Source organism: Cheilinus undulatus, linkage group 16, assembly GCF_018320785.1.
Source record: "Cheilinus undulatus linkage group 16, ASM1832078v1, whole genome shotgun sequence".
NCBI classification, from domain to species: Eukaryota; Metazoa; Chordata; class Actinopteri; order Labriformes; family Labridae; genus Cheilinus; species Cheilinus undulatus.
The window spans coordinates 12,564,530-12,587,621 of NC_054880.1; the positions used below are offsets into that span (position 1 = coordinate 12,564,530).

The following is a 23,092-nucleotide window of genomic DNA, read 5'->3' on the forward strand; positions in this document are numbered from 1 at the left end:
TTATGTAGCCTACCACCACTAGTAGCCCCTGAAGCGTCAGTTAGTGATGTCGCTACCTTCCTGTCAGAGCTTTCCCCCCAACAGTTTGGCAGGCATAAATATGAGAAGCTTAGCAGTTAGCTTGTTGAGGAACAGTGCAGTAACCATTTTTAAACTAGAAAATGGAAATAAAGTGGTATGTAGTCTATCAAGGGTTGTTCTCTGTTTAAATACCCAACCAAGGTGAAAAGAGGCCACAAAGCCCAATATTTATCTGCAAAGAGGAATGAAGTTTGGCAGAGCTAGAAGCTAATGTTAGCCACACTCTACACAGCCTATCAGTCTCAACTCATATCTGCTGATACTTTTTGTAAGTATTTTCCTCTTTTTAGACCAGTCAGGTAAACTGTAGTGCTTTGGTGAATCCTTCAACACATTAACAAAGTCATATTGCTAAAAAATAGGGGGATATCAAAGGTAAACATGGGATCTTGCTGAATTAATTATTACAGCGTAAATTCTTTACTGATTCATATTTAATATTGTTTTTTATAGGCTGACTGACATTCTGTAAATGCTCCCATATTTTTTTGGTAGTTTATATTTTAAATGTTGTGCTTAGTAGCCCATTTTATATCTTAAACAATTAAAGAAATATATTAAACAACCGTGTAAGGAAGACTGCTTTCAGTGCTGGCATATCCTGGTCATTTATGGTTGGTTTTTATCAGCTTTTGGGCTTTTTAAGGCTAATTCTGATCAGCTGTTACTCTTCTTTTTTCACTCAAACCTAGCAACTTTGACCATTATGACAAAATCAGTGTCACAGTCTCCTGATCTGCAGCATCTTCTTAGATGTATCCCTGTCTGTTCTTTTTGAAGACAATTAACATGATTACTTTTTTCTTTAAATCACAATTTTCTTCAAATTAACTAAATAAAAACCATACCACTTCATACATTTACCATTCTATTTTCATTTGTGAAACATTTTTAGCATTTTATTTTGAATGCATGAGTTTTGATCATGGTAAGTTTAATCATTTATTTGTTGATATTTCCACATCTCTCATTTACATCAGCACTTTGTTTGCATACTGCTGACCTCAAATAAACAACAGTGGATCAGATATGATATCAAGACTTGTCTATATTTAATGCTGTTTAAAAAAACTATATCTGCTGAGCTACAAATCTGTACCTGCTGTTGTGATCAACTCTGGGCAAGGGTGCGTGCTTGACGTAAAATCACCAGCATGTCAATCAGATAACAGCTTATCTTGTGACAGCACACAAAGCACATCAAAGTCCCTAAGCTTTGTTGCACTGTGATAAGTGATGACACAAGTCCATCATCTTTAAGTCAACAGTTTTGTTCACAAGTAAGAGGGATGCTTTGAATTCTTGCTGTGATGAAGAGGTAAACTGATCTGACAGGGCACAAAAATAAAGCAACAGGATGGATCGAGACATGCTTCAGTTGCTTCAAACAAAAGGACAAAAGAAGAAGTAGCATATTCAGTTCTTACCTGGGTGCACTGTCATATTGTTCATCTCATGCATGGCGGTTCTGCACAAAATTCTGTCATCGAACACATTCTTGATCTCACACGGCAAGCCTGGGAAGAAACTGAGTGTCAGTAACTTTCCACTAAAACAAAAAACTGGCAAAGCAATGTGAATATTTACTCATCTTGTCTTAGGGGTTTGTTAAGCTGACATGAGATTGGGTTTGTAAATGGCTCATTTTGCATTTTTGAGGTTAGATATTTAATTGAATGTAGGCATCTCTAAAAAAATGATCAAACATATTTACTTTGGTTCAATTTCTCCATTTGTTTAAGTTATTTATCTACATCACCAAGAATTATAACTTATTTCTAATTATAAAGAGTGGCTCTTTACCATGGTAACATTCATACTTAAAAAAATCAAATTTAAGATTTTGAAGACATGAACTAAGAAACAGTACAACTTTTTGCACAGCAAACAGTCAAAAATTAAACATAAGTGAGACATAAGTGGACAGGACTAAATGTTTTTTTATTTTTATGAAATTTCAAATGACTTAGAGCAAAGACATTTTTCACAGGCTAATACAATATATATATATATATATATGTATATATATATATATATAGTTTGTTTAATGCAAAAATAACATGCTATGCTTCTTTTGACTTCATCTGGCTAGTGGTGGCTTCAATGTTGAACTGATTTTTAAAAAAAGAACAAAAAAGGTGTCAGGCCAAGGATGACAGATTTTGTCTGGTTACAGAAAAGGCTTAAATTTATACTGATGAACTTGAACTATAAAGGCAAACAAGATCATCAGCATAAAGACTGACAATTTCAATAAAGTTATTCTTAATACTTGAATGCTCTAATGTTTTTTGAGGTACTCTACAAATACATTTTATTCATATGATCATTATTTTATAATCAAATAATGACAACTTAGTGTTAAATGTGCCCTGAGATTTTTTCAACATTTGATAATAATGCTAAATAAATCAAACAAGATCAGCTTAACCTGAACTTACCATTTATCAGACGGTAACCAAAAGTCTAAAACAACTGAAATGATCTATGGTGTCTTGCCTTAGACAACAGCTTGTTCTTTTCATGGTCTGCTGTGTCTCTAAGCGCCAAAAGATTCTTTCCTTTCTCGTGAAACAACTCTAAAGTTTTCTTTTGTTTGCTGGGTTGTAAGGTACACGCACATTCTTCAGCTTTGAAAAGGATTAACACCTTTGCATGACTTGACGCACCGACAGTGAGTTTTGTTTTGGAGACAACTATACAAATCTATTCTTGCTGAACACTGTTAGCCTGAGATTAAGATAAATATGTGACACAGACAGTTTCACCTTACCTGGCTCAGGTAAGATGGAACACAGGAATTTATTACCTTAAACGGCTTATGGAGCCACCATAGTCAGAGCAAGGTCAGATATAAAGTGCACCTAGGCGCGCAGATGGTCAAGTGGTTTAAGGCGCTTTAAATCTGGCCTGTGGCCTTTTACCGCATGTCTCTCCCCACTCTCTTCCCTGTTTCTGAGTCTATCTGTTGTCCTTCCTCTATCTAAAAGGCATAAAGAGGCCCAAAAATAAATCTTTAAAAAAAAAGGATATAAAATGCACCTGGTCATCCTGGCATCATCAGTTGGTTTGTGGTGTGGCCCTGAGAAGCCTCAAATTTGGAGAGGAATGACCAAAGACTGCATCAAAACATGGACGTAGTTTCGAAGCGAAGCTTTCAAACCAAACAATGGTCATCAGCATATTAGAAATGCTGACTAAAGCTACCTTTTGATCAGTCAATGCTAATCACCATCAGAAGCTGTTTGAGTTTGTTTGAAAAATGAGGCACCACGTACATGAGCTATATAGACCAAAAAGCTTTTTGAAATCAGTCTGTAAACACCTTACTTCTGCTGCTAATAAAGCCGGTTTATGATGAGTGTTAATGGGATTTCCAGGGTTTTTGCAGTCAGCTTTGAATGCAGTTTTAATGTTCTTTCACAGTGGTTTAGCTTTTCAACAACCACTTAACGACATGCTCAAACAAGATAAGCAAGGTCTTGTTTGTATTGCAAAGTTCTGGGTTTAAGTTCTTTTCCAATCTCATGGTGATGCTTACCTCCGACAAGAACTTGTGCTGGTTCATCAGTTTCATCAAAGAAGCGGCCATGAACAGTCAACAGTGTCCCACCCATGATGCTACCCTTGGATGGAGAGACTCCTGTCACCTCTGAGGAAGACAAATACACATTTTACTATTAAAATAATGAAAACAATATGCCATATTTATTTTAAACAAATGCCTGACGTACCTGCATAACTCTGGAACATGGCGAGCTTGTTCTTACGACAAACCCTGAAGAGACTCTTCTTTATCTCAGACCTAAAATTAAACAATAATTTGCAATTATATTTGTGCACGCAACAGAGGTGAAAAAAGAACTAGATTATTGTACTCATATAAAAGTACAGTTACTCCGGTTAAATCTTTCTTAAGTAAAAGTAAAATTACTAGTCTATAAATTTACTATAGTAAAAGTAAAAAGCATTTCATTTTAATTTTACTTTAAGTTCTGAGTACTGAGTAGCTACTAAGGAGCTGTACAGTAAAGAATGATCTTTCCTTGTTGGCAAGGACAACAAGTGAATAGATCTCAAACCAGGTTGTTCAGGTAAAGTCACACTTTTTTAACAGAAATTAACAGTGTCAATTTAACTAATATAGTTAAATTTAACACTTGAAAAGTTACAGGTGGAAACTCTTACTCAACTTTGCGCATGGTGCAAATGTGTCTAATAACAAAAACAACAATACAATAGGAACTTGACCAAAAGAACCCCAGCAGGGATCATTGTTCCACAGGCAACATCTAAACACAACTAAACACATCTAAACAATCTGCCCAAGGGCATGATGGGGAACTCTGCTCACACAACCCCCCTGCTCTGAGAATGCAGTGCCCCTAAAATTAAAGATGTGTGAGATTTTTCAGTATACTGGACCAGATTTTCCTGGTTAAATACATTTAGATAAAATAAAATAATAAATACATTTCCTGATTTAATACACTTTATGGAATGTCAAATAATATAGGAAGGCCAAAGGTCATAAACCCCTTAAATTTGATGAGTTTTGGTAAATCAGTTGCCTCTTCTCTGACATATGCTATATGCTATTTCACATTTTAGGAGATTTGGTGTGCTGATTCTTAACAATGCAAAAACAAAGATTAAAATTGAATTGATTTAGCCAGAAAACAAAGACTGTATGAATGAATCTCTTAGTCAATGGCCTATCTAGAATTAAGACCTCTCACTGGTGACATCAAGTCTTTTTATAAGGTTTCTTATGGTCTTACATTTCAAAAGTCCAATTTAAGCCTTTTTAAGGCTTTTCAGGGACCTGCAAGAACCCAGTAAAACCTTTTATGAACTAAAACTAGACCACAGTGTTTTTCAGATTTGTCAGCTAGATCAAGACTAAAAAAACTTTAAGTGTTTTCATATAAAGACTGACTGAATCTAGAAGTGTTGACAAAATGAAAATTAAATTAAAAGCTGAATAAACCCAGGTCAGCAATGGGTACATCCGCACCAGGGCTATAATAGTTTGGGAGTTTTTATTTCAATTTCGCTTTCACTTATTGTTTTCAATTTTAGCCTAGTCTAGTTTATTTAGTTTTAATTCTTTTGAAAAAGCACAATTTTAGTTTAGTTTTAGTGTTTTCAAGTAATATTAGTTACTTGTTTGGTAAAGGACTCAAAAGGGACAGTAAGAGAAAACATCAAACCATTTCAGAAAAATATTCAAATAGGCTTCTCTTTATTCCTCACTTTATTTATTCAAATGTGACGTCTGAATACAATTCAAGAGCTAAAACTACTACTGTGTAAGTCTTCTTCAATCAAATCAAACCATTTTACATTCCCCATGCTTGGGTTTACATGCCAGTTAGTACGCTGCTGTCAAAGACAAAAACTAAGAAAATTTTGCACCAAATTTTATTTTATTTCAGTTTATTCATTTTCAGTTAGTTTTGTAAGCTCACGACACAGTTCTAGTTTTCATTTTTTGTAAAGCCTCTTTTTATTTTAGTTTCAGTTATCTAAAATAGATTTTACATCTTAGTTTTGGTCATTTATTTGGTTTTAGCTTACTATATCAACCTTGGTGTGTATGCAGATATTTTACTGAAGTTGCATTTCGTGAAATGTTGAAGTAGTTTTAAATGCTTTACCTTCCATATTCAAGGATGTAGGTGGTATTTTGACAGCCTGTTAAAGGAAAAAACATTCTAATCAAGGATAATTTGCACTTTCAAAATTAATCTCTGAAAAACAAACACAAGCATATCAAAGCAAGCGTACCAACATATGTTCCTGTTGTTTTACAGCTCATATCACCCCAGGTGGCCCTTTCATTGTCCAGCTTTAAGTTATAGCTTTGAAAAATAAAAGAGAAGAAAAACAACAATAGTAAATGTAATGATGGACTTGATCACAATGTATTGTGTAATTACATGTCAAAAAACTTACAGTTCATCTGAGTTGGGTTTCAGCAGATTACATGGTTTCCCTCCTGTGTCGGCTCTGCAATCATTAAGATCATATTGATGGATATATTAGGCGGGTTTTAAGTCTAAATTTAAAGGTCCTGTTCATGTTAAATTGATACAGGTTGTTTAGAAGCAAACAAAAGACCACTAATAGACTCCAAACTCTACATTTCACTAAAACCCTGTGATCTGGGAGGGAAAGGATTAAAAAATTATTTTCCTTATATTTACTCATTTTTGTTTTGTCTTTTCCTAAAACAAACTTCTATCCTTACACAATTGTCAGAAAAAACAGTCAAAGTCAAGGCCCTGTACACCTAATAAACAGTACCAATGCTTTTTGTACCTCAGAAATCTGACATCACGGCCATTAGAGCTCAGCTTGTCGCTGTTTCCATACACATCAGTGAAGATCCGGCCTCTCACAGAAATCACGGTGCCTGCAGGAATTTTAATTGAGGTTTAATATAAAGCTGAAAAGCTGTCCCAGTAGTCCCTGAATGCTGTAGAAGCAAAAAACAGTACCTGGGGGACCACTGGTTGGACTCATAGAATCGATTGTAGGTTGGTACCACCACACCACCTGGGGAAAGTTATAGTAAGAACACTGTTGGAACCAATCCAGGCTGGACTGATGGATTAACTCATTTATAAATGAAGGCATCTGCTTTGCATTGGCTGTATACTTACATACAAGCTGCACCAATATGGCTTGTCAGCTCCATTGCATATTTTCTTGACAGGAATAGGAACACCGTCCACAGTGACACGGACATCATGCCTTCCATTTTGTAAGGGTCTGTGATGACACATTTTTAAAATTGATCACATAAGTTGTGACATGGTGCACTTTCCAAAACAACTTCTCTAGTCTTCTAGGTACCAGTTAGAAGCTGGTCTTGATACTTCTTACCTGTACCTAAAGTTTTTACAGACATGGGGAAAATTGCTTTTTTTCTATGATGCACCTAAGGCATGAAATAATCTTCAAAAGCAGCCAAAATTAGAGTCACTGACATCACTGAGCAAATTTAAGAGAATAACAAAGAGCATAGTGACAGAGGCATGTAGTTTTTAGTGAAAAACTGTTTTAATTTGTTGTGATTGTTCCATGCTGTGATGTTTAACTTGTTCAATTCATCAATGTTTTTTTATGGCTGCTACCTCAGGTCTCCCTTGTTAAAGAGTTTTCCTCTCAATAAACTTCCTGGTGAAATACAAATAAAAATATTTGAATAAAATTAAGTGGGTTACCTGGAGTAACACATTATCTGCGTGTCGTGCGTCGAGTCTCTCTCCAAGTCACATGGGACCGAGTGAGTGCCAGACACAAAGGTCACACTGATGCGTGGGGGTGCAGCTGGGTTCAACTGGGGACTGTTCGACTTGCCAAAATCTAGGGAAAAAAAAAATACATTTATAGAAATAAATACCAGAAAGTTCACTGATGAATAAGATAAAAGTCAGTGAGTGAAATTTTTCAAAATAAACTCTTGAAAGACCTAAAAAAATCTAAATAAAAAAAAAACCCTATGAAGAATTGTTACATTGCCTCTTTAATGGTTTCCACTGTAGACTATTAGTCTTTACACTGTAAATTAACATAGTCATCTTTTTATCAACCAATGAACAGGTTTGTTAAGCTCTGCAAAGTACCATGTCTGAATAAAAAAGCAAAACTTCATTATTTCAAAGATAATTTAGGTCCATGTCAAAATTTCAGTTTCATAAATTCACCATGACAGTGCTTAGATCAAATGTACCTGTCCTGTTCCTTACCTTTTCCAAAAAGGGTCACTCTTGTTGCTCCATTAGTACTTCCATGACGTGGAAGAATATAGTCAACACGCGGTTCAGCCCCTGAAATACACAGAAAACTGATGGGATTTGGTCTTACAAAATTGATCAGTTTCAACTGTTGCTGATAGAAAATTCGTGAGAAAGATCATCTGAGTTATGTCATACGATAAAAACTGTTTCTCTTTTGTTTTAATTTAATTAATTTCTAATTAAATGTAAATAACTTGAAACAGAAAGATTAAAACAAGACAGCACCAAGATCAAGAGTAACAGCAAAGGGACAACACATAACATATGCTACATAGAAAAAAGTGTTAGGCTTCACCTGTTAATTATTCAATTTAGGTGTTTTAATCAAACCTGTTGCCACAGGTGTATAAAATCAAATACCTAGCCATGCAGTCTCCATTAACAAACATTTGTGATACAAAATGGGTCATTCTGAGGAGCTCAGTGACTTCAAGCGTGGTACTGTGATGAATGCCACCTTTACAATAATATAATTAGAAAGTGGAAGTGTTTAGGAACAACAGAAACTCAGCAACAAAGCAGAAGACCATGTAAAGTCACAGAGCAGAGTCAATGACTACTAAGGCGCATAGTTTGGGAGATCTGAACTTCCACTGACATTAATGTAAACACAAAAACTATGTGGCCCCATAGACTGGGTTTCCATGGCTGAGCAGCTGCACGCAAGCCTCTCATCACAAAGTCAACAACCAAGCACTAGACGATGGTGTAAAGCACAGCGAGACTACACTTTGAGGCAGTGGAAATGTGTTCTGTGGAGTGAGTGACAAATCATGCCTCTCTGTTTGAAAGTCAGATGGGCATGTCTAGGTTTGGTGGTCATCTGCTTACAAACTATTAAAAAAGCATCTTGTCTTGAGAAAAAGCCTTGCCTATCGGGGAGGAAATTGTTATTAATGCAAACTGTTTCCTTTTAAGATTTTTTTCGAATGTCAAAGAAAATAAATATGTATGTGCTATGTCATCTAAATGAAATCAATTTAGTTTTCTATTGCATAAATATGTGTTTGAAAGTACAGCATTTAATGTCTGCACTGGCATGTATATAAATATAAGCAGACTTAACAACATGTTAATTACACTTCACAAGAGATCTGTTGGCTCTGCAACAAAGTAGGAAAAAAATATGTTCATATCAGAAATAGATATATAATGTACCAGAGTTAGTTGGATAATACTGCCAAATCAAATACCAAAAATTAAACATCTTTACAATGGTTGCTAATTTTAGAAAATCTTGGCATTTTCTATGCAGTGTTAAAAAGTAGAATTTAGACTTAAAACTAGCAAACTTGATATATTTTGTACTTTTTTGTTTGTACTTACTGCAGCAACACCAAGGTGTGAGGAGGAGAGCCACCAGTGTCAGCTTCTCCATCCTGGAGATTTCCCAGATTTGCCTGCTGTCTCACCTGATGTCTGATGTGGTTAACAGTCTGGATGTTTGAAAAACTGTAGAAAAAACTGAACACAGAAAGGTCTTTTTAGAGCACTGTCTTCAAAGATTCAAATTCATGGTGTTGCATGATTTTGGATTTATGCTCATATCTGATACAAATTCCCTTTAGTCGACACCGATATTGATACAGATTAATACATTTAGGTAAGACCTAAAACATCTGTTCTTAAAACACACTTTTAAGTTAAGTTTAAGTTTAAGGAATGAGGATTATGAAAAACTTGTGTTGATGTAAGTAAGTTGGTCCTGCATAAGACTCCACAAACGTATTCGTACATGTGGTCAGTATTTACAGCTGACACATCAGTTGTAAATATCAGGATAAATTTTCATATCTGCTGAAATTGATAACTGACCATTCAAATTAATATCAGTCGATACTAATATCATGCCAATAATATTGTGCATCCCTACTTGAAAGAAGGATGACTTCTTAAGAAGACTCAGCATTGTAAATCTCAGCCATGAAGTGCATACATCTAAAAAAACTGCAACACAACAACAGGTAGGATTCTTTTTGATTTCAAATATGAGAAAAGCTCACCTGTTTGAAAGTTGTTCTCCCGTTGAATGACTCAGGTGTCAGAGGGAGAGGGAGAGAAACTCTGCCTGTGTACAGTAACACTGTCCTTTTATAACTCCGCTCATTGTCCCACCTCTAACCTGTTGGTGGGGGAGGGAACAATCCACTCTGCAATGCAACCATTTATCACTGTACTGCCAATCTGATGCTGCCATCAAAACAAACAACCTTCTTTAGATGTCCATTCAGAGGGTGAAACTAGGTCAAAAAGATGTGGCGGGTGACAGCTTCATGGGTGGAATCTCATCTTGATAAGAGTGATGGAATAAGAGAGGAGGTTATGAAACAAAACAGCTAAGAGTAGGTCTATCGATTACCAGTAATTAACAAATTATTGGACAGACATTAAAGTCAGCATTAAATAATCAAGTTAATAAGGAAGAATTGGGTGCATCATCTTCATCAAACACTGATCATTCAATATTACCAATATAGGAGAACAAGCCAATCAGCCAGAAGATAGACAGTCTCAAAGTGACTCTCATGTTAATGCGAAGGAATCCCTTCTGTCTTATGGCCCCTGTCATTAACAGCAAAAAGCACTGACACAGTAGTCATTTTCAGGCTGATAGCTAATGATGTTTAAATAGCAGATGACCTTATAATAAATCTTCTATGTGAGTGCCACTGAAAAAATTGACAATGTCATCAGACATCATCAGTTGTCTGACGAAGGGCTAGGGCCCGAAACGTCACATATATAGTGATAATCTTCATTGAACAAGCTTCGGAGCAGCTCCTGATTTACGAACTTATTCTTCTGTATTGCAAATAACCTTTTAACACACAGATTCATGTGTTTTTCAGAAACGAAGTGGATAATGACCATGACCAAACATCTTTGACATACCTTCATTTTAATATCTAAACTGTCTTTGTTGAAGAAAATTACTGTTAAATCCATTTTTAGCAGCAGTACTGATTGAGCACAGAAGTTTTGCAAGTAAAGGTGGCTTCAGCCAATCAGGGACATCACTGAGACACTAGGATCGTGGGTAATGTATTATTGTTTGCCGAAACCATGTTTTCTCTCAACAAAGTCAATCACATGAACACATGAGAAACTGTCTTTTACATGACCATACATTATCATTTCACACTTAAGAAGCTTGTGGTAAGAGGCGGCCGGTAGTCGAGTGGTTAAGGTGCGCGCCATGTACGCAGGCAACCAGGGCTCGAATCCGGCCCACGGCACCACCCCCCGCATGTTTCTCCCCGCTCCCCTCCCTGTTTCCAACTCAATCCACTGTCCTATCTAATAAAGGCTAAAAATAAATCTTAAAAAAGAAGCTTGTGGTAAGTCTACCTTGAATGGTTATGACATAATGGCTTATGGCCAAATCTAAATAGCATCATGGACTGAATGATTTTGTGGCTGATAAGGGACTATTAGATGGAGGGAGGGTGTCTGATCTCTCCTCCCTCTCCGCCCTTTCTGTGATGTTCTGAAGGCATTTATAGAAATTCCTGGGTAGATGAACCTCAGCTAACCTCTGGGGGTTAGTTACTCTTTAAGCAGGAAAAATGTTTACAGTTGACTTTATTTAATGTTGAACTCAGGAATTTCATCAACAGAGCTCCGGTCCGATCCTTTTGGTGTCTGAAGATTTTAATAATTAATGAGGCTAGTCTTTTTTCCCAATGCAAAAGTTTTCACAGTATCTTTTTAATCATTTCTGATGATGTGGGAATGCCTCAGTCAACACATATTCACACAGTGTCCTACGTGTGTTTTGTGCTCAGTGGCACAGTTTAAGTAGAGAAGTTCAAAGAGCCAGCTATGGCTCAGTCTAATGAATAATAAATATTAAAATCTGCAGAGTTGATGATACGCCAGTGTGCAAGTTAGATTCTTTAAGGGAACAGAAGGATCTGACTGGTTTAATTCATGTTTCTCCCAAAACGAGCAGTGGTGGGTTAAGACCCAAAAAGGGGTCGTGAAGCTGTGTTCGGTAGGTCTGGAAAAATTTGTGGCCAAAGACTATGATGTAAGGAAGCCCTAAGTGATCACATATCCATATATTTTACTTTACTCTGTCATGCTGTGAAAATAAGTAAAGTTAGGTGGTTTTCTTGAGAGCCTGACTCTATAGTGTACATATAGTGTACTGTACATATATATATATATATATATATATATATATGTATAGTGTATACAAACATGTTCTCCCAGTGACTGTGGAGGCACACATTTTTAAACCCCCTTGTTTTGTTCCATCTAAGGTCCAAATTGAAACAACTGGCATCAAAAAAAGTGAGCGGTTTTAATTTTTCAGAAATTCGAGTCATGATTTCTCGTTAAGGAGATGGTACTGAGGCTAGACTTGTTGAGTTGCCCTAAGCATGCCTTTATATATTTAGGCTACCTGATCCAACCTCTTTGCACTCAGTGACTGTGTGCCATCAAGATAAAACGTAGACAAGTATGTCCTAAATCACTGTGCGGCACGCGCCTTTGACAAGACGCTTTATACTGAAAAATACAGCCCAGTATGATTTTTCTTTAACTCATAATATCAACTTTAAGGGGTTTAAACCCCAAGTATGCCTAAGCCTGTCTGTTATGTAAACATTTATTTTTCAGTGATTATATACGTCACTTTGCTATGTTTGACTGACAGTGGCCTCATTTCAGATTTTATCATTAGTTCACCAAGCTGTTTGTATGTGCAGTTTCACTTTATAAGCCTCCTTTATTGTGAATTGGTGCATTAATCAATATTTCAAGACTAGAAGACAAATACTTTACTTTCATGGTTTATCTCTAAGATAAAATGAGAATATTAACCAATGAATACAAAAACGATATTAAAAGTTTATGTTATGCTAAATCTGACCAATCAGATTCAACCACGTAAATCCTAAGTCTGGAACAGCCAGAAACAGACAAGCTTCAGTTGAAGTGTAATCTAATATCAAAATATCTTTTAAAAATAGAAATAATACTTCTTAAAACAAAACTTGAACTTTATAAGCCAGTTGTGGACATGTAAAGGATCCAATTATATTTAACGAACATCTTGACCATTTGTGGGTTCATGTTTGACTTCATTCTGTCTATAAAAGATGGAAAATACAGTTAAACTGACACAGTATTAAATAGAAGATGTCTGGTCACTATGTATTCAAGCATACATAAAACAGCTGTCTTAAAAAAAAATCAGCAGGAATCACATAACTGCATTTAGTGGTGTTAATGAAGCAGTGCTAGTTTCATTTTAATGGTCCTTTATAAGATGCTATGACAATCTACAACACTATCACTTATTAACAACGGCAATAAGAAACATGTCATGACTGTTAATGGGTTTGATTCACATAAAGTGATTAAATGCATATACACCACAAGAGCTGAGGTCAACATTTTCATTGCTCAAGTTTAACAATGAGGAGAGCAGCCTCGAGAATTATGCTGCACAATCAATCTCACTGTAATCGCGATGTCAGGCTGTGCAATAACATAATCACATAAAAGACTGCGTTTTTTATGGTGTTAAGTAGTACCTGAAAGGTTTAAAAGAATGCCTGCAAAGGCCTTTTAATTCACAATAGTGCCACTATTGCACTTTGTAGGATTACCTTTATTTTCAAAAAAGGAACATAAATATATTTGTTAGGCAGTACTGTAAAAACATTGTATTTTATATGCTAGTGAATATTTTTATGTTTTCATTTGAGAAATATACACTTCACTTCATTATCACTGTCACAACTCAAGGTTGACCTATTTCTTGTCTCCATCATGACAAAAAAGAAAACAAAATAAGTCTGAGCAATGTTTGTCTGTTTCTCTGAGGTGTCCCACACAAAAGGAGCCATGCCTACACTGACTTAAAAACACAAACACAAGAACAGTACACTTCCGTACATGTCATTCAACATCAAATGAAATATGAACACAATGTTTCTTTTCAAACGGGATTGATGGGCTGACGCCCAGGACTATACTAAACAAAAGCGTCTTTCCTTTGTATCCTTTAAAAGTCCTAAAGGTTAGGAGGAATATTGTTCCTTTTTTATGCTGATCTTCAAAAATGTATCAGCTGATTTTTCCTAGATGTAGCAGGGATTTCCAGCACATTAAACCTCACCTCTTTGATAAAAATAAGGAATTTCTACTGATCCAGATTTTCTTAAAGCAATATTTCTGGTGTAAATAAAAGCATTGCAGACTCAAAAGCGCTGTTTTTAATGTCCTGTGGTGATAAAGAGTTGAAAGACAAAAATCTTTTCAGCTGTTGCATTTATACTTTGAGGTGCAACTCTAGCAGCCTCAAGTGGTATTCATGGCTCAGTGTTCAAATATATCATAAAATGTAAACCTACATTAAATCACGTAGACTCTTTTTATTATCAGCTGTCTGTTTCCTCTCAAAAAAGTACTCATTGTGCATCACTAATAAATGTGATTAAAAGTAAGCACTGCATTAATTATGGACCTGAGATCTGGGTATTCTTTGTAGTCCTGAACTGATAAACTGAGATGCTTTGAATTATTTTTCTCATTCACTGATTGTTTTTACCTGCAGCTCACCTGCACATCTTCTCGATCTACCCCCGCCTCATTCCATTGCGCTGTTTTTTGTGTTACAGCTCTTTTGAAACATCTATCAGCGAGTACATCATTGATCAAATTAGATAACCACGGTTTGACATGTTTCACTCAATATTCTGTTATCACAACATGTGATCTGGGTGTGTGGAGGCACGTTGTTGATGACGTGAATCACAAGAATCATGATAAATGATAAGAGCAGCAGCAGCAAATTAATAAAAGGAAGGCATAAGGAGCTTCAGTTTTAACACGAGAGCACACCTCAATCGTTAATCCTCCTGGAGAGACGCACTATAAGTGAACTTTTCCTGCTTCCTGTAGATTGCATGTTCTCACTTTCTAGTGGACACATGATTACCATAAAATATAGGTAAAAAAATAAATAAAGATTTGCAATTATCTTTGGGCAGCCTGACTTAGTATCCTCTGTGTGTGGGAAAGTGATGATGTTACTTGCAATAAATCATTTTTGATGGCAATAGTTTCCTTTTCTTAATGCTTTTGTGTGTTTTTTTTCTCATGGAAGATTTCAGTGAGGCCTAGGTTGAGCAGCAATGGCTTGCAGTATATTTCTATAATTCTGTGATGATCTACTGTAGTTGATTCTATTTATTTAGTATTATTACCTCCGCCAAGGAGGTTATGTGATTGGCAGGGTTTGTTAGTTTGTTTGTTAGCAACATAACTCAAAAACTTATGGACGGATTAAGATGAAATTTTCAGGAAATGTCACAAATGGCATAAGGAAGAACTGATTCGATTTTGAGAGGCATCTGGATCACCGTGCGGATCCAGGAATCTTTTAAAGGATTCTTTACTATTGGGAGATAGGGCTAATGGTGGAGATCTGCGCTCTCCAAATGCTTTTCTAGTTTTATAATGTTGTATTCTTGTTTTAAGTTTTGCTCTTTGTACTCTACTGTGAATCCCTTTGGTCAACCCCGGTTGTTTTAAATGTGCTATATAAATAAAGTTGACTTGAACTGAATTGTTACTCCATACTTTGTTTTGTTTCACTTGTAATAAGAGACCGAGGTTTGCATGTACCTGGCAAATTCTGGCTAGTCAAACATCACTGTAACCACTTTTTAAAATAAAGTTAAAGCTCTTTGTTCTGCTCTCCTTCAGTAGTCGGGATTTTGTTGGCGTTAGTATTAAAGTGTTTTTGGTCCCTTTGGTTTGTTGAACAGCAAACGCTGCTCATATATTTTTTTCTTGTTCATTTTATTTTTTCAATTGCTTTTTGTCACCCCAGTCCTATTCAGACTCTAATTGTACCTCAGCCGGATGCTTCTTTAAACCTCAGATGTGTTTATGGAGACAACCAGATAAATAAAATTGTTACCCATTGTGATATTTTGCTCAAGATCTGCCCAAGGCAGTCAGAACCATTAGATGAAGCCTTTTGTCAGAGGAGCAGGTGTGTTGCAAGCTGTTAAACATGCACCTCATCACGTCCTTCTCTCACACATGCCTCAGGGCAGGAAAGACTGACTGCTTTCTTGCATAACATCCCTGAGAAAAACAGCACAGATGCACAGCCTTTTGTGTTAAGAAGATTATGGCAGGACTGTCAATCTGCCTTCAAAGTTCTGTTATTTTCATCTTAAAGCGCTAATTATGTTGTTCCACACGAGGAAAACAAGAGAGGAGAAGGTGAGAAAAAAATTACCTGTTCGTAGAAGCAATCTTATGTTTCAAAAGGTATTCATGGGTCATCCACTTAGAAGAAAGGATTTATATTTCAAATTTAAGTATCCTCAGTCACAACAATGTCATCACTATCTTTACCCAAAAATGACATGACACAATCAAAATTAACATTTCAGTGATAACAGAAAACACAACGCTCACTATATTGTCCAGACCTTTTTTGGTGTCTGCAGCCATACTGGTGAGCAACTTTATGCAGCATCAGGAGCAGCTAAGTAGCTGGAAATGAAATAGATCAGCAAAACAAATGAGCAATATCACAGTTATCAACAAACCTGGGAACTTAGCTGCAGAAAAAACTGTGTGTAACAAACACACTGAGGTGATGACACTGTCTAATATACACAGACACATGAGCACCATTTTGGTCCCAAAACACTGACACTAATTAAGCACCAGTTAGACACTATGTAGGAGTTTACTTAAAATGTTTGGTAATTAAAAACCAAGAAACACTTGAAGCCTAAATCTTTGCAGTTTTTATTTACTATTAAAGTGTTTTTTGTACTCTAAGCATACTGAAAAAAATTCTAGTATTACAGTTTGAGAACCCAATGTTATTAAGATTTAGTCTGGCATCCTTTTATGTTACCCCTACGGAGTTAAGACCTCATACATTTGGTCAGAGTTAAGATAAATACAAAAAAGGAAAATAACAGGACCAGGCCCTGAGGCTGCAGCAACTGCACAGTCCAGGTAAAGTAAAAATAAATAAATAAATAAATTAGTTACAAGATGCTCTCATTTTAAGGGAATTAAAAACCAGTAACAGTGGCCGATTTTCATGTCATCCATTCCTTCCAAATAAATCATAAGTAACACAGTGATATGGGCTCTATGCACGAATTGCTTCCGCGTTTGGCATTAGACCGCTCCCACACTTTCAGTCGGGAGAGGAGAATGGGGTATGATGGCAAAATCGTTGCGGTTTACTCGCTGTTTGCATGAGTTACCTGAGCTGACTGTCAATGATGAGTTAAATTTAACTGAAGATGTCCAGAAGTGCTTTTAACCTGTTTTTGAAACATCATTTTAGCATGTTTGGATGCCAAGTGATGATGGTAGATTAAACACAAACAACAATGGAAACAACAACAACAACAACAAAAAAAAAAAAAAAACAACGACATGGACAAATTAAGGCAGTATAGGAGGGTTTAGATTCCGTTTGGCCTAGCACTTATCGTTAGGCGGAAGTTGAGAACCGGTCTTATTTTCCACCGGAAATACGCCACCCCCTGCCGTGCATAGAGCCCATTGCTTTCACAGACAAATATTTAAAAAACACAAATTTTACTCACTGACTGTACTACAAATACGGTCCATAGATAGAGACAGAGCTATTTATGTTTTTAACGCAAATAGGCTTGACTAAAAGCGTTGTGTGGCTAAATTAATAAAGCCTACTAAAAATATTAAACTAATATATCAGTAATATAATTATAGAAGCTAAATAACACAAATTTAAATGGCTGTTACAGGAATGTATTTTAGGAAAATGCACATATTTTCATCCCCTCCAGTTAGCAAGGACTATCGCCAGTGATCAACATTTAGCTTAACTCGACTGTTAGCTTAACTCGATCGTTAGCTTAACTCGACCGTTAGCTTAACTGGTAGGTTTAATCGGTTAGTTTAGGCTAGTTTAGGTGTAGCTAAATTATCAAAAAGCGATTTTTCCCCCTCCAGACATAACAAGGTATACCTTCATATTCCATAAAATAACAACTTATTTGAAAATAAAACCAAAGTGATACAAATAAAATGCTGTAACTTTACCTTGAGTTGTGTGCTGTTCATTATTTCCAGCTAGGAGAAATGACTCCTGTTTTAACATTTGTATGCTGGCCTGTAACGGTTCGTCTCGACTTTAACACAGAAAATAACAGTTTTCCTCTAAATAATACTGAGGAAAATTTGTTTGAAAATTAGAATGAGGAAAGAAGAAAATGTTAAAATACTGATTTGAAAAAAAGCTGAAACGTTGAGGAAAAACACAAAATGTCAAAGAAAAACAAGCGAAAATGCAAAAAAATATAACGCAGACAAAAAGTGATAACATTTTGAGAAAACTTGAATCAGCATAGAAATTAAAAAAACAAGCCAAGGTTAAGAAAAAAGTATGACAAGAATGGTCTCAACTTCAAAACTGTGTTTCAAAATTAGTTTCTGCATTTCGACTTTTCTGGATGTGCATACTGATCTAAGGGCTGTAAAGATTAATCACACCAATCGCGATTAACTAAGATCCATGACTAGTGCATTTAAGTCTTATAATCTTGATTAATTGCATGCTTGTTTTTATCCCTTTGGATAATAGTGATGCAAAATAAGTCTACCACTGGGATTTAAAGACTTCTTCTTACCACATTAGGAGTTCTTCATTTCCCAATCCTACATCTTTACAGTTGTTAAATGTACCAATGTTAATTTTCCAAAGTAACTTAGCGTGAAAATAAAAATTAACTCGGATAAGAAGTGGGTTTAATCTGAGTGTGGGGTGTAAAACTTTTAGGACACTGAAACTTATTGTCAAACTTCACTGCATCCAGTGTGTGATTTAGAAGCCTGGTATTGTTTTGTTGTGTAGATCACATTCTGCCAGTGTTCTCTTCTAAAAGACAATCTGATGTGTTGGCAAAGTTACAACATTGACAGCCATCACACAGGACAATAACACAGAGACTTCTGCTGCGTGCAGACACTTGTCGCCTGTGCACAAGTTCCCACTCACAGAACTTAACACTCCATCCAAAAGCCTAAAAATAACGCGGTCATTGCAGGAATGTACAGTACGCTGCTGTCACGTTTTCTCAGTCTGTGTGAAGAATGACCTCTAAATATGTTGTTTGGTAGGTTCTGACAGAAGTGTGATAATCAGTGCCTTTGTTTAAACGCTCTCTGTTTTCAAAGTAACATCTGAATACCTAGAAAAAAAAAATTGCATAACTGCTGCAACATGAGCTCATGCTTTGGATACATTTGCCTCCAGATATGGATGGTTTTTATCTTCAAGAAAGGACTTTTGTTTGAAGAAAACAACTTAATATGGTGATTAAAGTACAATACTGTTAGAATACAGTGTGCCAATCATTCTGGCTGAAAAGAGAAAATATGGGCATAAAATGGTCTGTCTGAAGTTTTTGGTTTATGGGTGATTTTCTAAAGGATGAAAACAGCTCTACAGCAATTGTAAAGAAAATATCAGAACACCTTGATGACCAAAATAGGCATGACTTTATTTTTCTTTCCAAAACTGCAGCATAACAAACTAAAATCAATATGAAAACACACAATACAAAATAAAAAATAACACTTCAGCATTGCTCACAATGAGAACGAACATCAGCTGGGGTTGTAATTGTGGATGTATGGAGAGTAAAAAAATGTCTAGACAGTGAATTGGCTCATTCACAAAGTTGCATGTTGAGCTAGAAAAGCTCTGATTCTCTGCAGGAGCTCTTTCTTCACACTGTCTGGTACAAGCGCTGAAATGAAGAGGAGAAAAGACAGATATGTCAGAACAAACATGGAGTGACCAGAGCAAGAGTCCGAGATACAAACTTTGTCGTGATTCTTTTGTGGATGTTCAGTTTTTGTTCTGAGATGCTTATTACTATCCATAACCACAATCAGAATTAATCACAATTACTTAATTTATCCCCAGGGGGATATTTGGATGTTATATTTACTCTTAAACACAAAATAGCTGCAGGATATGAAGAAATATGTATACATACATTATCAGTCAAAAGGAAATGTAATAAGAAAATTGTACAAAAAGGACAGAGTATGTGTTTTGTTGCTCTGATTGGCCTATAATGAGTGTGAACAAGAACCTTTGTCCAATCACCCTCTGAGTTTTTATTTTAGACATTCTGCTCTTCCAAAAGCCCTGCATGAGCTGTTGCCCCATTGTTATGAAACGCATACCATGAAATGAATCTAGTCTATTACGATCAAGTTAAGGTGATATGTCAGTATTTTTTAGGTTGAGTCATATGAGGTACTTGGTGACAGTATTGGCACTAGCCTCCAGAGATTTCAGTGAGCATTGCCCCTCTAGGAAGACTCGCTGGTCATACTGGCAGCAAAACTAGGCTATACAGTGTAGCAGATGAGCACATCCCAGCCGTATAATTCAGCAAGGTTAGGGTAAAAAAAAAAAAAAAGGGCTAAAAAACAAAGTTGGCTTAATCGTACACTATATCAAACATTTTTTAAGTGTTCCATTTTTCACCCAGAAAACCTCTGTGTTTGGCACTATTTTGCAATTCAAGCTTCGGCTATGTGTTCTTTTGCTCTAGTGCACTATTGTCTCCTGATCAGCTGTTAGAGCATGTGGACCCAGTGGGAAGAATGAGAGAGGAGAGAAACTTTAGAGGAAACTGGTTAAATGTAATTTGGTAATCCCTCCTAGGTACTGAACAGGAGGGATTTTAGGATCAGATTTTCAAGGCACTCAGCTACAAGAAAGTGACATGCATACCTGAAGTCCTCCTACTATACTTCTTATTTCACTGAACAACAAATAATTTCCAGCATATGAGATTTAAATTAACAGCATAATAACTTGTAATGAGAGTTTAACACCACAAAATATTAAGCAACAAATTTGTAACAAAAGCTCTAGTATGCTGTCTTCTGCAAAAGTATTTATATCCAATAGATGCTACTGGTTTTCAGTTATTATGTGTATTTTACCTTGTCAGCCATTCAGCATAGGAACTCATATTCATTGATAGGACATATTTAAACTCCATACATTAATACAAAAAAATAAAGTTCTGAATTTGAACTTTTACTGGCCCTTTATGTTTCAGTGGTGCTGAGATGAAATTCTGGTGTGTTTGAGCACAAGGGTCTAAAACCGCCCCATGGCATTGATAATGCATAAAGGCATGCCATCCTTTACAGGCTGCTTCTTTATTGTGGGTGTCTGACACATCTTTAATCTCTCTAAAACACTGGAGTGTTCAACAGAAATAAAGATGCTTTGTACGGTCAAGTTAGATTTGCCATTTAATGTCCAGGAAGGATTCTTTCTGATTAACTAAAATATTTTTAATTTAATAAGGTGGTCTGATATAAATTAAGTTATCATGCAATACTCAATCCTTTTTTGAGTTGTTTGTATGTATATGTTTGTACCTCTTCCTTTTGGTGTAACCTCTGTGACCAGATCCTCTACCGTGACATGCTCCAGACCCTTTTCTTTGATCACATCTAGGAAAAAGGAGAAAAGCCGTTCAGAAATCCCATTTCAAAGAAGGATCGCAACACATATACACATACGTTCAATGATAGTACCTTTGCAGTGTGCTTTCAGCTGATCCTTCCACCCACACTCCACCAGCTTGGCTCTGAGTAATTCTTTCAACCTACAGCCACACATTTGGTTGAAATTATTTCAACGAATGAATAGAAAACGCTGTCTTAAAACCATCAATGGATAAATCAGTGAAAAGAGCTCGCTTACCGCTCCCGTTCCCCCATTTCTATCAGCTTTTGGTTTATTGCAGCCCTCATCTGCGAGTCTTTGCTCATGATCTGTTTGGAATCAAACACAAAATAAACACGTTTTCTTTTTTCATTCAGTTATGCGAGGGGGATTTGCAAGAGATGTTTTTATTCAGCAAGAAAATACGTCGATTTTACCTTTTATCGAGATGGATCAGCTGGGGAACATACAGTCCATTCACAAGAGCGTACCGGCTAAAACACTGAAGCTCAAGAGTTCCGCGTTGAGGATAACGGTTCAGATGATAACGGTAAGTTTTCAACGACGCGGGCCACAGAAAAACAGATATGAAGGATTATTTCAAAATTAAACGCTGAATAAGTAAATAAAGTAATAAGTTAGTGAGCACATATAAAATAAATATGAAAAAATAACTTAAAGGAGAACTTAAAGGCATTGCCCAGATGGTAAACTTCGATATGGAAATAGATTTGTATGGTAAAGATACCCAGTTAAATAGAGTGACAACAGAAATATAACGGAGAATATGACTGGGAAATATCCTCGATGAAATATTAGAGATTTTAGGCAAACTCCAATTAACGGCTATTTGTTCATTCCTTCATTTTAAGCACCTGTCGTTTAGTAAATTATTATTTTCCCCACACTGTATTACATCAACATAACAAAGAAAGTTTCATTCTAAACACGGTTGCCTAACGAAACGTATCGAGTATTTTTTTTTTAGAAGAACGCGAGCTAAGTTTTAAGAACTCAATTTCCCATGAGCGTTAACTCAGTTCATGTCCGCTGCTAACTGTGACCGTGTGCACACAAACAGGAAACGTATGTCCTCCTTCACATCATCATCTCATTCTAAAGGCTGTCATCAACTTCTGAATAAGCTAGTGTTGTTTAAAAAACAATGGCCGCATCGAACTATTCCCTGAAGGTCAACCGAGATCTCCTGGACCCAAACTTTGAAAGTTACAGGCTATCTCTGGACGCAATACCGACGTACAACGTGGAGCTGGATGCAGGTGAGAGAAAGTTGAAGCAGTTAGCATACTATGCTACATAAGGTTAGCTCTAATATAAGGCTGAAAGGTCTATTTTACCTTTTTGTTACAAAATGAGCAGATTTATATGACAAGCAGAGGTGTTTGAATAGAAATAATAAAAATAACTCAAAATATCCTTTAATGCTAGGTGTTACCTGTTTTTGAGTGTCACCAAGATGAGACTACATTAAATTTTGCCAACTGAATGGTTTCACTGTCTGCTTTTTGAAATAAGCACAATTAGACCACCATCATTTAAAATGTATAAATGTATAAATGTATAAATGTCGGAGAGCTGCTTGTAAAAAAAAAAAAAAAAAAAAAAAAAAAAAAACAATCTAGGAAAAAAATAAAGTCACCGAGTTCCTCAG

General features: G+C 36.1%; 3 protein-coding genes across 3 annotated transcripts in view; 1 reads left to right on the top strand and 2 right to left on the bottom strand.

The window, feature by feature from the left end:
* LOC121523525 (fibrocystin-L-like) overlaps positions 1–9,267 on the bottom strand; it is a 66,098-nt gene extending 56,831 nt beyond the window's left edge. Inside the window, exons 1-12 of the mRNA XM_041808444.1 lie at positions 9,216–9,267; positions 7,839–7,919; positions 7,314–7,455; positions 6,750–6,858; positions 6,585–6,642; positions 6,406–6,499; positions 6,040–6,093; positions 5,872–5,945; positions 5,742–5,778; positions 3,816–3,886; positions 3,623–3,733; positions 1,509–1,598 (exon numbers count right to left, since the gene is read on the bottom strand). Coding sequence (XP_041664378.1) covers positions 1,509–1,598; positions 3,623–3,733; positions 3,816–3,886; positions 5,742–5,778; positions 5,872–5,945; positions 6,040–6,093; positions 6,406–6,499; positions 6,585–6,642; positions 6,750–6,858; positions 7,314–7,455; positions 7,839–7,919; positions 9,216–9,267 — 973 coding nt within the window. The remainder of the gene's footprint in view (positions 1–1,508; positions 1,599–3,622; positions 3,734–3,815; positions 3,887–5,741; positions 5,779–5,871; positions 5,946–6,039; positions 6,094–6,405; positions 6,500–6,584; positions 6,643–6,749; positions 6,859–7,313; positions 7,456–7,838; positions 7,920–9,215) is intronic.
* Positions 9,268–19,417: 10,150 nt separating this feature from the next.
* Positions 19,418–21,933, bottom strand: LOC121524320 (transcription and mRNA export factor ENY2-2-like). The gene is made up of 5 exons (XM_041809656.1): positions 21,858–21,933; positions 21,679–21,749; positions 21,510–21,580; positions 21,351–21,425; positions 19,418–19,687 (listed from the first exon to the last, which is right to left on the bottom strand). Exons 2-5 carry the CDS (start codon positions 21,744–21,746, stop codon positions 19,611–19,613), a joined length of 291 nt encoding a protein of 96 aa, XP_041665590.1. The 5' UTR covers positions 21,747–21,749; positions 21,858–21,933; the 3' UTR covers positions 19,418–19,610.
* Positions 21,934–22,504: 571 nt separating this feature from the next.
* Positions 22,505–23,092, top strand: part of nudcd1 (NudC domain containing 1) — a 54,786-nt gene continuing 54,198 nt past the window's right edge. Inside the window, exon 1 of the mRNA XM_041808087.1 lies at positions 22,505–22,700. Within this exon, the coding sequence (XP_041664021.1) occupies positions 22,586–22,700 (115 nt within the window). The 5' untranslated portion in view covers positions 22,505–22,585. The remainder of the gene's footprint in view (positions 22,701–23,092) is intronic.

What these genes read in the sequence shown, in the direction of transcription:
- LOC121524320 (XM_041809656.1), bottom strand. Translation starts at nt 21,746, where the DNA reads ATGAGCAAAGACTCGCAGATGAGGGCTGCAATAAACCAAAAGCTGATA. An exon ending in GAAATGGGGGAACGGGAGCG is followed by an intron (nt 21,581 to 21,678) that starts GTAAGCGAGCTC and finishes GTGTGGCTGTAG; the next exon opens with GTTGAAAGAATTACTCAGAG. An exon ending in GCTGAAAGCACACTGCAAAG is followed by an intron (nt 21,426 to 21,509) that starts GTACTATCATTG and finishes CCTTTTTCCTAG; the next exon opens with ATGTGATCAAAGAAAAGGGT.